Source organism: Paralichthys olivaceus, chromosome 5 (assembly GCF_024713975.1).
Source record: "Paralichthys olivaceus isolate ysfri-2021 chromosome 5, ASM2471397v2, whole genome shotgun sequence".
Lineage (NCBI taxonomy): Eukaryota > Metazoa > Chordata > Actinopteri > Pleuronectiformes > Paralichthyidae > Paralichthys > Paralichthys olivaceus.
The window spans coordinates 19,520,896-19,533,463 of NC_091097.1; the positions used below are offsets into that span (position 1 = coordinate 19,520,896).

General features: G+C 45.2%; 1 protein-coding gene across 2 annotated transcripts in view; it reads right to left on the reverse strand.

Annotated features, from left to right (window-relative positions):
• Positions 1-1,720: 1,720 nt before the first annotated feature.
• usp43b (ubiquitin specific peptidase 43b) overlaps positions 1,721-12,568 on the reverse strand; it is a 42,395-nt gene continuing 31,547 nt past the window's right edge. Inside the window, exons 8-16 of one of the 2 annotated variants that reach the window (XM_069525712.1) lie at positions 12,370-12,481; positions 8,777-8,880; positions 6,565-6,642; positions 6,330-6,459; positions 5,900-6,242; positions 5,615-5,773; positions 5,106-5,279; positions 3,578-4,699; positions 1,721-2,957 (exon numbers count right to left, since the gene is read on the reverse strand). In XM_069525712.1, coding sequence (XP_069381813.1) covers positions 2,947-2,957; positions 3,578-4,699; positions 5,106-5,279; positions 5,615-5,773; positions 5,900-6,242; positions 6,330-6,459; positions 6,565-6,642; positions 8,777-8,880; positions 12,370-12,481 — 2,233 coding nt within the window. In that variant the 3' untranslated portion in view covers positions 1,721-2,946. Of the gene's footprint in view, positions 2,958-3,402; positions 4,700-5,105; positions 5,280-5,614; positions 5,774-5,899; positions 6,243-6,329; positions 6,460-6,564; positions 6,643-8,776; positions 8,881-12,369; positions 12,482-12,568 lie in introns of those variants that run through there. The other variant, XM_069525711.1, reaches the window with a different exon arrangement.

Consider the following 12,568-nt stretch of genomic DNA (forward strand, 5'->3'; position numbering starts at 1 on the left):
CACCCCTCTATCCATCTGTTAATACATTCATCTATTCACCTATCTATCCATCTGTTTATCCATCCACCCAACCATCCATTCATCCATCCAACAATCTATTCACCCATCTATTCATCTAATCACCCCTCTATCCATCTGTTTATACATTCATCTATTCACCTATTCACCTATTCACCCATCTATCCATCTGTTCATCCATCCAACCATCTATTCACCCATCTATTCATCTCTTCACCTATTCACCCATCTATCCATCTGTTCATCCATTCATCTCTTCACCCATCTATCCATCTGTTCATCCATCCACCCAACCATCCATTCACCTATTCATCCATCTACCCATCCATTCATTTATTCATCTCTTCACCCATCTATCCATCTGTTTATCTATTCACCCAACCATCCATTCACCTATTCATCCATTCACCCATCCATCTATTCATCCATTCATCTCTTCACCCATCTATCCACCTGTTTATCCATCCATCCATTCACCTATTCATCCATCTATTCATCCATTCACCCATCCATTCATCTATTCATCCATTCACCCATCCATTCATCTATTCATCCATTCATCTCTTCACCCATCTATCCATCTGTTCATCCATCCATCTACCCATCCATTCATCCATTCACCCATCCGTCCATCTATTCATCCATTAATCCATCCAACCATCCATTCATTCATCTCTTCAACCATTCATCCATCCATCCAATCATCTATTCACCCATTCATCCATCTATTCACCTATTCACCCATCTATCCATCTGTTCATCCATCCACCCAACCATCCATTCACCCATCCATCCATCTATTCATCCAACCATCCATCTATTCATCTATTCATCCATTAATCCATCCAACCATCCATTCATCCATCCATCCAACCATCTATTCACCCATTCAACCATCTGTTCATCTATTCACCCATTCATCCATTTATTCATCCATTCACCCATCTATCCATCTGTTCATCCATCCAACCATCTATTCACCCATTCATCCATTTATTCATCCATTCATCTATTCACCCATCTATCCATCTGTTCATCCATTCATCCATCTATTCATCTATTAATCACCCATTCATGTGACTGGAGCTCCACCCTGTCTGTCTCTGTCCATTAATTCATCCATCTTTGATTTGTCCTTTTTCTGTTTTAATATTTTCTATATTATTATTATTATTATTATCATCCGTCTATTGTTCGTCTCTCTCTCTCTCTCTCTCTCTCTATCATTATATTATTAAATAAAACGTTTGAGCCAGAACATCTTAACTCTTAGAGATTTCCATTCATTCGTCCATTATCCTTTGAGAGGATGAAAGATTTGTGAAATAACGTCAAACTGTTGCCAGAGTCTGAAAACTGCCTACTGCACCATACACTGTATATATTGTGTGTACTGTGTGTGTATATATATATATATATATATATAGCCTTGGGGGGGGGGGGGGGGGGTGACTTTGTTTTTTCATTCTCTTGACATCTGCTTTTAATTCTGACGCGTCCATCAGCCACAGAAGACATTTTAATACCTGGACAATGCTGACACCTAGTGGAGGGTTTCCATTCCTCCTGTGATGTTTGACTGGCTGACACAGACTAACAAGGACGGACAGGTCATTAGCGAGGCGTCAGTGTGATTATACATCAGTAAAATAGTATTTACTGTCGTGAGTCTCGAGATGAGAACGATAACAAAACCTCCATGTTGTCAGAAACCAGCGACAGCGAATTTATTTGTGAGAAATTCTGTGTTTAATTTGCAATCCATAAAAGAAGCAGACATTATACTGTAGACAGTCCAGTACAGGGACTTTAGTGTGTTGTGTCCGAATGAACCCCACTTACTGTTTGTATTAACCCGACCCGACACACAAACCGGAAACACACAGCTCTGATCTTAAATTACAATATTACACATCAGGTAAAAATTGTAGACTTTTAAAAAAGTTAATAATAAAATATAATCTAGCCATATTTCCAGAGTAACGTCTCAGAAACTTCCTTCACTCGCGATCGTTTCATTTTGGTAGAGTAGTTAAACAGTAATGTTAAATGACACAACATGAAATGTGAGTACAACAGTAACACTCTCACACTGGTTTCTTCTCCGTTATAATCCCCAGTGACACACAAACGATGCACACGTTAACTAAAAATGAAAGAAAGAAGAAAGAAAGAAAAAGTCATGAAGTTTAATTTGTTGTGTTGAACTTTTGTTTGTCTCCCAGACCAGTGGTGCAGCTACAGAAACAAGGACTGTGAATTAAATAGATATGTTGACTGTCTGTGGTGGTTACTCAAACACAGTGTGTGTGTGTGTGTGTGTGAATGTGACACATTTCTAAATCTTGGTTTTATTCGTGGATCGTACAATTTAATTTTTTGTGCCACTTTTGGTCTAATTGCCTCTAAATTAGAAATTAGCCTCATCAGCATGTTAACTCTGGTCACGTAGCGACATATGGAATAAAAAAAAAAAAAAGAAAGTGCGATGGTAATATAACAGTAAAATCATCATACATGACAAAGCCGTGGTGCGTGTTGTTTCAGCAGCTGATTGGCAGCTTACAGTGCACGTGTTAATACATGTTTGAGCCCATTGAACCGTAAATTCTCCAAAGACTCCAGTGTTTTTTTTTACTCTGCTGCTTTTCATGACGTATAATGGACAAATCACTCTCTGCCTTTCAGAATAAAACCACCTATTGACGGCTGTTTGGTTAAACTAGAGCCCATCTTCATTCCAGCAGTTTCTCTCCTCGTTAACTGCATAGATTGAGTTTAAGACACACACAGGTAAGAACTTATAACAGTACTATGACAGGGAGAGAGAAGATCTGCTCTGTCTCCAGCGATGCGTCGAGCTGGGCGGCTTCTCCGTGCGCCGAGATCAGAAGAGAGGTCCTAGTGTTCAAAAGTCATTCTGGGCTGTCACAGAGGCACTTTTAAAAAAAAACAAGACAAAACAATCAGTCACACGGTAACAAGCCGCTGAAGTAATCACTGTAGCTGTGTCTCAAATCAGGAAATACGTCCTTCGGAGGCTTGAAGACGACTAATGTGTCCAACTGGTGGAAACTAACTGGCCCAACCTTCCCCAGAATTCATTGCACTTCAGAGAGTATCACGCTTCAACTCAAACAAACAGCTGAAGGTGCTTGTATCGAAAAAAAAAAAACTTTCTCGTCGTGTCCAACTTCATGAAGGAGGTGGTCTCTGTGGTCCTCAGAAGAAAGAGGCGTCTGAGTTGAGACACAGCTTATGATTGATATTCATGATCGTTAGAAAACTGACCTTGGATCTGCGTTTACCACAAACACTTGTTTTGTAATGATACCACACGTCACATCTCATTTCCTGCATTTTTTTATTACAGCAGCAAGGAAGCGTCTCATCTCGGACACGTTGTCGTCAATTCTCTGTGCACAGAGATGTTTGTTTGTGCTCGTTTGACACCAGCTGAGAAAGAGCCTCAACAGCTCCTACAGCTCTGTGTCGAGTGTCGGAATCTAGTCTAAGCGTGCAGTGCGGGTTCAGTGCTCGGGGACGGGTCGGTGCCTACCCAGGGAGGTGGTACTGTAGCGCGTCCGCTGCAGAGTAGCGTAGCCTGGCTTGTCCGACAGCAGGATGCGGTGCTCCGGATGTGCCGCGACTTCGCCGTTCCTCTGCAGGGAGGCACACCTGCGGAAAGTCAAATCCATCTTCGCCTGGATGTTGCTGGAGCTGTGAGCGCGCTGGATGTCCACAGCCTCATGTTTTCCAGCCTTTCCGTTCAGCAGATGCACTTTGCAGTTGTGTCTGTCACAGGCGGGGACGCCGCCGGTCTTCCCGTCTTCGTGTGTCGCCGTGGTCAGCGTCCCGTTAGAGAGGGACAGTTTGGCTAAATGACTTCCTGCCAGTTTCTCCAGGGGTCCGTGGCCATTCACACGCCGTTCTTGCCCCTTGTGTGGTGACCTAAGAATGCCTTTCCTTATGAAACCAGGTTTGAAAAAAGACAAGAGGCTGTCCTGGCTGCGACCCTCCTGCCCCCCCCTGTTCTCAGATTGAATGATCATATGTACCAAGTCTTTTTGAGGCCTGAACGTCACCCCTGTCTGGACCTTGGTTCTCTTCAGAGTGGAGTCTCTGCTCTGAGGTGCGCTGTGGCTGATTTGACCTTCTAGAATGAGTCCTCTGTGCAGCTGGAGGTCCAGGGTCCTGCCCTGGTCCTGCCTCGCTCTCTTGGACAACCTCTGCCTCAGAGAACCATCATCCCTGGCTTTGCTGCTGTTGCAGACTCCATGGCTGATGTTTCTCTCCACGCAGGCTCGGCTCTGTCCCTCTGGCAGTTTGGGCGAGTAACAAGTGTCAGAGCAGGGTCTGTCTGTGCAACTGAGGCTGCTGCCACTGGGCGAGCCGCATTCCTGTCCCACACTGAAGGCTCTTCGCTGGGTAGTCCTTTGTGGTGGGGTGGCCACCAGTTGGATGATGGGGTCTTTGGTACACCGCGGCCGGCGCCCAGACTCCAGGTACTCCACCAGCTCCCCAGGCCGGGTCGGTGTTGGGTGTTTAATGCGATCCTTGGAGCCAAAGGACCAGCGCAGTGGCAGAACTTTGCTCAGACTCTCCTTGGACTTTGTTGGTGATCTCATGCTGACACTCCTGCCTTGGGTCCCACGGACAAATGGCTTGGCTTCAAACCCGTCTGTCGGAAAAAGACACACATGAAAAATGATGTTGACCAAACATGTCCTGTATGTAATGTATGTGGGATAAACCAGGTGGGATGAACACAAAGTTTGCCAACTTCACTCTGCACCATCGTTTCTAAAAAGCTCTGCACACGACGTCCAGCACACAAACAATAAAAAGTGAGAATATATTGTAGAAGTCAAGGAATAATTCTGAAGAACAACATTACAAACAGGTTTACATGGAGCATTGTGGGCCTACCAGATAAAACCATGTCAGTTTGTTAGACTGGACTCTGAACGAGACACAGCAGCTGCTCGTCTGTCGGGTTTCAGCTCCATGAAATGCACTTGCTGTTACCAAGGCAACCAAAAGTGTTTTTTATGTGCAGGGGCATCAAGTGAAACTAAAGTACGCACTTGTTTCTGCTGTTTTTGATGGTTCATCTCCAAACACTGGCAGCTCAGGAGAATCTGGAGCCTGTACGGGCCCCAGCGCTGCAGGGAGAGGTCCTCCTGACACCACGCTGCCCCTCTCGCTGCCCCCAGTGAGTCGGACCAGCCAATGATCGGAGGTGGAGGAGCTGGTGGAGCCTGCGAAAGAAGCACAAGATGTGAACTGAGTCTTTTAAAATTAATTTTGTTTATCAATCAGTTGAAAGATAGAAAGAGCTTGAAAGGTATCAATAAAGTTTGATTGATTGATTCTCTGACTCCCGGAAATGAGAACAGAGAACATTAATTTATTTCTCAATAACTGTGATGCACTGATGCTGTTGAGAAGCAGCACATCAAACAATTATAGCAAACTGAAATTAGAGAAGAAGAATAATCAGGGTTAACTGTAAATAATGATGTGTGAGCAGGGATTCAGGGATTATTGATTCTCCAGCTGTCTTTCAACTGAACAAGGATGTGAGAGGACTAACCAGTGATGGAGGAGCTGGCAGACCACGGCGGGATGGTGTTTCTTCTCTGATAGAAGAGGATGTAGGCTCCACGCGTGCACACCTCTGCCTCTGGAACAGGCTCAGCACTGCTGTCATCATAGCTGTACCACTGGCCGTCGACAGAGTTCCTACAGAAGGCTGCAAATACAATAACAAAGGAAAGAGATGAACGGTCTCTGTTAAAAATGCTGTTAAATTAAATAAACTACGATTTAAATTGTGAATGAATAAAGTTGCATTACTATTCATGTCGGTTATTCAAACCTGTGTAATGTCCGCCGTGCATCCCTCCATGGTGATTACACACAGCATACAGGTCGTACAGGTAGTCAGGAGGAGCCAGGTCGTGTCGTCGGGACTGCTTCCACCCGGGCTGCAGGGGGAGCTGATGGGCGCCGTGGTTGCGGCTCACCATGTGGGGCCTCATGTCCAGGCCCGTCAGGGGGAAGTGCACGAACGTGGTGAGCTTATTCCTGCGATCTCCCACCTGCCTGAAACGCTTCAGGTGCAGGATGAGAATGTCCGGAAGCGTCCACAGGCTCATCTTCACCATGCCCTGCTGCAGCTGCTTGCAGTGCGGGCACTTCCAGGCGTCATCTGGTGCAAGCTGGTGGAGATGAGAGCAGAGGAAACTACGTTCAGTCTTTTCAAAGACGGGTTACTAAAAGCAAATGCAGGTTTGTCACTGACTCACCTGCTCTTCTTTGGTGTAGAGCTGGAAGCACTCGTCCAGGGTGCAGCTGTACTGCTGGACATGCTGCTGCTGCTGGTTCCTCACACTCTCTGCATCTTTCACCACCTCCTCCTGAATGTTACCAAACAGGCTGCAGCCGGGGACACGAGAACACGCACAAAGTAGATTAATGTCAGTTTTACGGAGCAAAATGCAGAGTGAGCCTGCGACGGTTTGTCATTTAAAATGCACTGACCAGTCCTTGATCCTGTGCTCCCACTCGATGATGAGCTTCACGTGCGGAGGTCCTCCTGAGCTGCAGAGCTTCAGAGCCCTAAAGATGTCGGAACAGACGAAGCTGCACGTTCAACCTCAGAGACATTTACTGCACCGGCATTGGTGGAATGCAATAAAGTATGACTACTTTCAAAATTGAGCCATTATGATGTAGTCGACCGTACCATTAGAGATCAGGCTACACTCAGCAAGTACTTTTACTTTTAATACTTCAAGTATATTCAAAAACAAGTACTTAGGTACGCCTACTCAAGTAGAAAGTTGATGTGGTACTTTTACTTAGGTAAAACGTTTGAGTACTTCTTCCACCACTGTGTACCAACAACTTGGGATCATGTGGAATTCACTTGCATTGATGCATTTTAACCACTAGGTGTCAACATTTATACACTTCTCAGTGAAGCATGAATTCTTGATATTTGGGCACAGAGAAAAATAACTTGTTTAATAACCATCATGGCTGTGGATGTTTTATAAGTTATAATATGAACTCTACTGTTGTTTTTCAGTGTATAAGATTGAGGGGGATCTACTGGCAGAAATTAAATATAATATTCATTGTTCAATCCACCTTGAAATCAATCAAGCTGCACAAAGTTACATTTTTTCTCCACAAATTATCTGTATCTGCCCCGGACTTTCTCATTTCAGCCCCCCTGGACAGAAACTCTGGATAATGTCCAGATGAGCCCATGTGAGAAAACAGCAGGAGATTGATTCTCTGGAGGATTCACTGCGAGCGAGTGGGTGTGTTGATGACGTTTGAACACAAAACTGAGAAAAACGACAAGAATACAAATATCTCAGGATGAAAAAGCAGAGCCGCACACGTAGAAGACGGCGACAGAAACACTAACGTACGTAACATTACACCGAGGTGAACAACGTGCATTCAAACACTTTGCACCGGTTCGTTCTCGTCGTGTTCGATGGGGGTTGACTTGGGGACAGAGTACATTTCCGAACCTTTTAGAGTTCAAACGCTATCATTACATGAGTTTCTAGGATACAGCGTGCTGCACATTTGCATCTCAAAAGATTCTCAAAGGCATTTTGCCCCCATCAGCACCATTCAGCCAATGAATGTTCGGTTCTTAGCAACTACACGAATGGAAGTCCTTTCACGACAAAATGCCGCTTAGAAACAGCAAGTCACTCCTGAAAGTGAAAGGCATCAGACGAGCATTCATGGGAAGGGATGAAAATGTCTGTGCATTTTAGCTGCTGCTGTAAAATCATGTCTCACCTCTACAGTTAGTGTGAAATATAGTAAAAATCAATAAAGGACCAGATCTGTATAGAAACATCAACAGCTTTACACTCGGGTGCAACGTGTTGTTTTGACGACACGTTCAGGAACTGGCCGACTGCCCGCGGTTCTCAAGTGACGCTTCATTAGATTAGATTAGAGCAGATTGAAAATGCATTACAATCGATTATATTAGATCAAATTTGACTGAGCCTGTGGGAACATTGAGTCATTTCAGTGTTTGAGCACAATGCCACTAATTCCACAACAACAGAACACATTTAGGATAATCTAATAATCCTCTCAGCTAATAACGGGAGAACGTAGAGTTCAGTCAGCCTCAACGACAACACTCTGAGCTGCTTACGGTGTTCACACCTGCAGAACTGTTCACCTTGCAGGAACACGCATGGAAGTGGTGTGTGTTGTTTTTCTTCTGCAGAAATGTGTCCTGGGTTATTTCTGTCGGGCTCACGTGAGTCAGAGGATACAGGAGCTTTTATACCACGTTTATTTGGCAAACCAAGCTCCGCAACTGTGGCCGCGTCAAAAAAAGCTGCAGCTGGTGATTCAGGCTTCAGCAGGGATTCAACCGAGAGCACAGTCAACACCCAAAGCAAAAGCAAATAAAAGTTGCGAATGGTAGTTATACGGATGGTGAAGGACGGCATCACCCGTGTTTGTGTGGTTTGTCTCCGGCCTACAGTCCAAACACATGCCCCCCCCCCCCCCCCCCCCATGACCCTCTGAGGTAAAGATGGATGGATGGATGATGAGCTTTGGTGATGGAGAGCAGAGTCAATTAACACATCCACAACAGCGTCATGTTACAACACTTCAGCTGAGAGAGAGAGTGTGTGTGTGTGTGTGTGTGTGTGTGTGTGTGTGTGTGTGTTACGTCAGTCCACCAGAAGTCACTGACCTGTCCACAGCAGGGTGGTAGAGCGGTCGCCCGTCCTGAGGTGACAGGTAGCTGTAAAATGCTGAACCTCCCACCACGCGGATGTTGAACAGCACCCTGGTATTCTGAAAGCAGAGTAAAAACAAAAACAGCGTGACTCCACAGAGAGCAGGAGGATTTAAATGTTTCACGGCAACGTTTCTGCTTTTTAAACATGGTTTTAGACTCTGGATACTGTTTATTATATTATATTATATTATATTACCTCGATCCAGCTGGTTATAGTTCAACCAAACCAAACATTCAAACCAGGTCTTTACAGCAAATACCAGATACACCATCCCCCTTCAGAAAAAACTGCAGAGAATTATTCTCACTACCGGTTATTTTCTTCTGTGTATTTCATTGCAGCTGGTTTCACTGACGGCTGTAGATGTGAACTGTTGATAAAAAGTTGGTTCAGAAACAAACACCGGCACATTGAGGGTTATATTTAACACAGATCATTCAGCTGTGAGCAGAGTAGAGGACAAAGTGGGCCATCATGAAATATAGGCTGAGACCTGCAGAGACAGTTTGAGCTCACAGCACTTCAGTTTGAATCAACGTGCAGCACAGTGCACATTCTACAGAAACAAAAACATTAATAAAACCACAGATAATTGGACGACTCCTCTCACACCGTCCTCTGCGCTGGACTGAAAGCCAGAGTCTGAAAGAAAAAAACATCTCGTTCTACCGAAACGCGTTCACGTTACTCTGAGATCTGCTTAGATTGGAGGCGCTTTAGAAAAGAACGAGTGCTTTGCAGAAATGAAACTGATTTCCTGTTGTTCCGCTGAAATCTGGTGCGTAGCTGCTGAGCTCAAACACAAACACCTGCTGAGGCTCATGAGGAGAGCTCGGCCCGGCAGGAGGAGCACAGCAACCACATTCCTGGAAATACTCACATGAACCCACCGATGTTCGACCCTTGAGGGCAGATAAACAATACCTCCGACATTAGTGGCTCAAATACACAATGCAATGTAATACTGAAAGAGCCGGTCACGTGAAAGACTCAAATACTGCAGCAGCTATAACTCAAGCAAGAAGGAAGTGCGGGCCAAGTAAAGTTCTGCTCTCACGGCCTCATACAGAGCTGTGTAATTAAGACTACATCATCCTGCATCATGCGTTTAAGGACTCTGCAGGAATCAAACCTCCCTGTGGCGCCGAGAGTTACCTCTCCAGTGAACTCATCCACTTCTCTACGTTTTCAGTTTCAACTGACTGATGTGACAAGTTTTCCCAACGCAGGCTCGCCAGTGAAAGGCTTGTACGAACACGTGAAGACCACAGGAGGAGTCAATGTAACGCCAACGCCGGAGGTTTTCTCTTTACTGCCAAACGTAACATCCATACATTTCCACACATTCCAAAGGGATTTACAGAACCTGCAAGTGCGTCACCGGGAGGATTTACCAGGTCTGAGGATTATTTCAGGTGATTTCAGGTCAGAGACATACCTACAATGTCTCTGTGCTTCCTTTCCACAAACTGATCCATCTCAAAGTCCTTCTCTCCGCTAACAAAACCCTCAATAACCAGGTCCTCTCCTCGGATGGATACAAACACTCCACAGACCCTTTGCATGAACCTTTCAATGCTGGAAATATTCAATCATCGTTACAACTGAGTCCCTGGTTTGTTTTCCTCCCATCAGAGACAGAAGAGGAGGAACATGTGAGAACCAGACACAGGAGAGTGATAAGCACATTACTGTGTGATGTACAATGTCAGACAGAAGGAAAATGAGCATCTGAGATCTGCTCGTCCTCTGAGCGGCGTCCCCCCTGCAGAGAGGAGGAGACGAGAACCTGCCGGAGACTCTGAAATGTTTCCCCATGAGAAAACACTTGATCCTGCTTTCAACCAAGGTCTAATCACTTTTTGTGTTCAGTGAGAGTGAGGAAGGGAATGTTAGTGGCATTGTTTGTGTCCGACAGGGCAAAAGATCTCCAATTAGAGCCCATACAAACAACCACTGTGTGTGTGTGTGTGTGTGTGTGTCTGTGTGTGTCTGTGTGTGTCCGTGTGTGTGTTTGTGATCCAGGCATTACTCATGTTGTGGGGACCTCAATCTGTTGACTTTGTCATATTGTGGGGACTTGTTTTCCATTAGGGGACAAAAAGTAAGTCCCCATAGCGAAAATAATGCACCAACATGTTTCAAAGTTAGGTTTAGGATTACTCTTGGTTTAAGGCTAAGTTCAGGTTAAGGTTTGGTTTAATGTTAAGTTTCACTTGAGGTTTAGATTATGGCTTACATCAGGGTTAGGTTTGGGTCTAGGCTTAGGTTAAGTTTAGGTTCACGTTACAAGCAGTCGCCCGTGTTCGGTACGACATTACAACCTGCAGCTAAGTCTGTGTTGGTGAATATAAAACCAGCCACTGTTCAAATCAAGCTGATCAGTCAGAGTCATTATCAGGATGAAAAGCTGCCACAGAGGCGGAGTTTTGTTCCCGAATTGAAGTTAATATTAGACCGAAGCAGAGAAATCCACTTGTGCGTGTGATTCATTGATGCAAGTCGACTTCAGACCGTTGAGATGAAAGATTCAGAGCAAACATCTGCTCTGAGCATTGCTCCTTTCCTGGCAGAGGCGGGCTCCGGCAAACTGATTATGCTGTACAAGTTTAATTAAATGGTTGACACCACGGGGCACAAAGGAGACGACAGATCTCCTGCAGAGTTACTGTAAACGATGCACCTGACTCCTCTTCTCTCGCTCCCGGCACAGAAAGACCACCGGCTGACTCCTCCGCAGTTTACCCTGCTCTACACGGCTCCTCACTGCGGCACGGCCAGAATGACACTGATCAGAAATCTGTTTAGCTGCGTGATTAACAGGACACAGATGCACAGAGCGAGCAGGAAAACAGAGCCGTCGTCTTCTGTGAAGTAAATAACCGATGTGACAGTGACAAACAGCAGGGACGTATAAGATGTAATGATGCGACCGGAAATCACCGTTCTGTGTTTCTCATGCACAGTTAAATTAACAGTTCAACATTTTGTCTTCTGGCTCAGAGTGAGTCTCAGTTTTAATCCCCGTCCACACTAATAACACTCCCATGAGCCACATGTGCACTTGTCCTGTCCCAGACCAGTTTACCTGGCGGCTGCAACACGAGGAAACTGAATCCTCTCTGCCTCCGGCTGGTGCGTCCAGCCCTTGGACCAGTACCTCACAGTATCTGAGCCAATAGACACGTCTTCAAACAGGTGCACCAGGCAGCCTGGCAGGAAGGACACATGTCCCCTCTCTGCCTCGGGCTGGTACACGGGAATTAAATATATATATATATATACGTTACAAGCACCATGCAGCGATTTCTACTGAGTTATTAAAATCAAGGGTATCCTGGTGAATAAAAATGAAATAAATCTCTCTCTCGTTCTTTTATACGCAGTTTGTATCCCACTGCTTTAATTGACGGAGACAGCTTTTGTCCCCTGAATGGACGGGGACGGATCATAACCAGTTGGACGCTGCTGCACTGATATTCATCTGAAGAGGGAGAGAAGAGAAACAGTATTTCCTTCCGTGAATAAAGTTTAGGATCAGTACCTGCGCCTGAGCTCCGTTGATCATCAGGTAATAAAGTTTGCTGAGGATGCTCTGCTGCAGCTGGTCCCAGGAAATAGCCCGGTCCTCCCTCATTAGAAATGGAGGTCCAAACCTTAAACAGGGATAAAGGAAACTAATGAGTGAAATTACTGGAATAAAAGATTTCAAATATCACAGCAACCCCCCCCACCCCCACCAC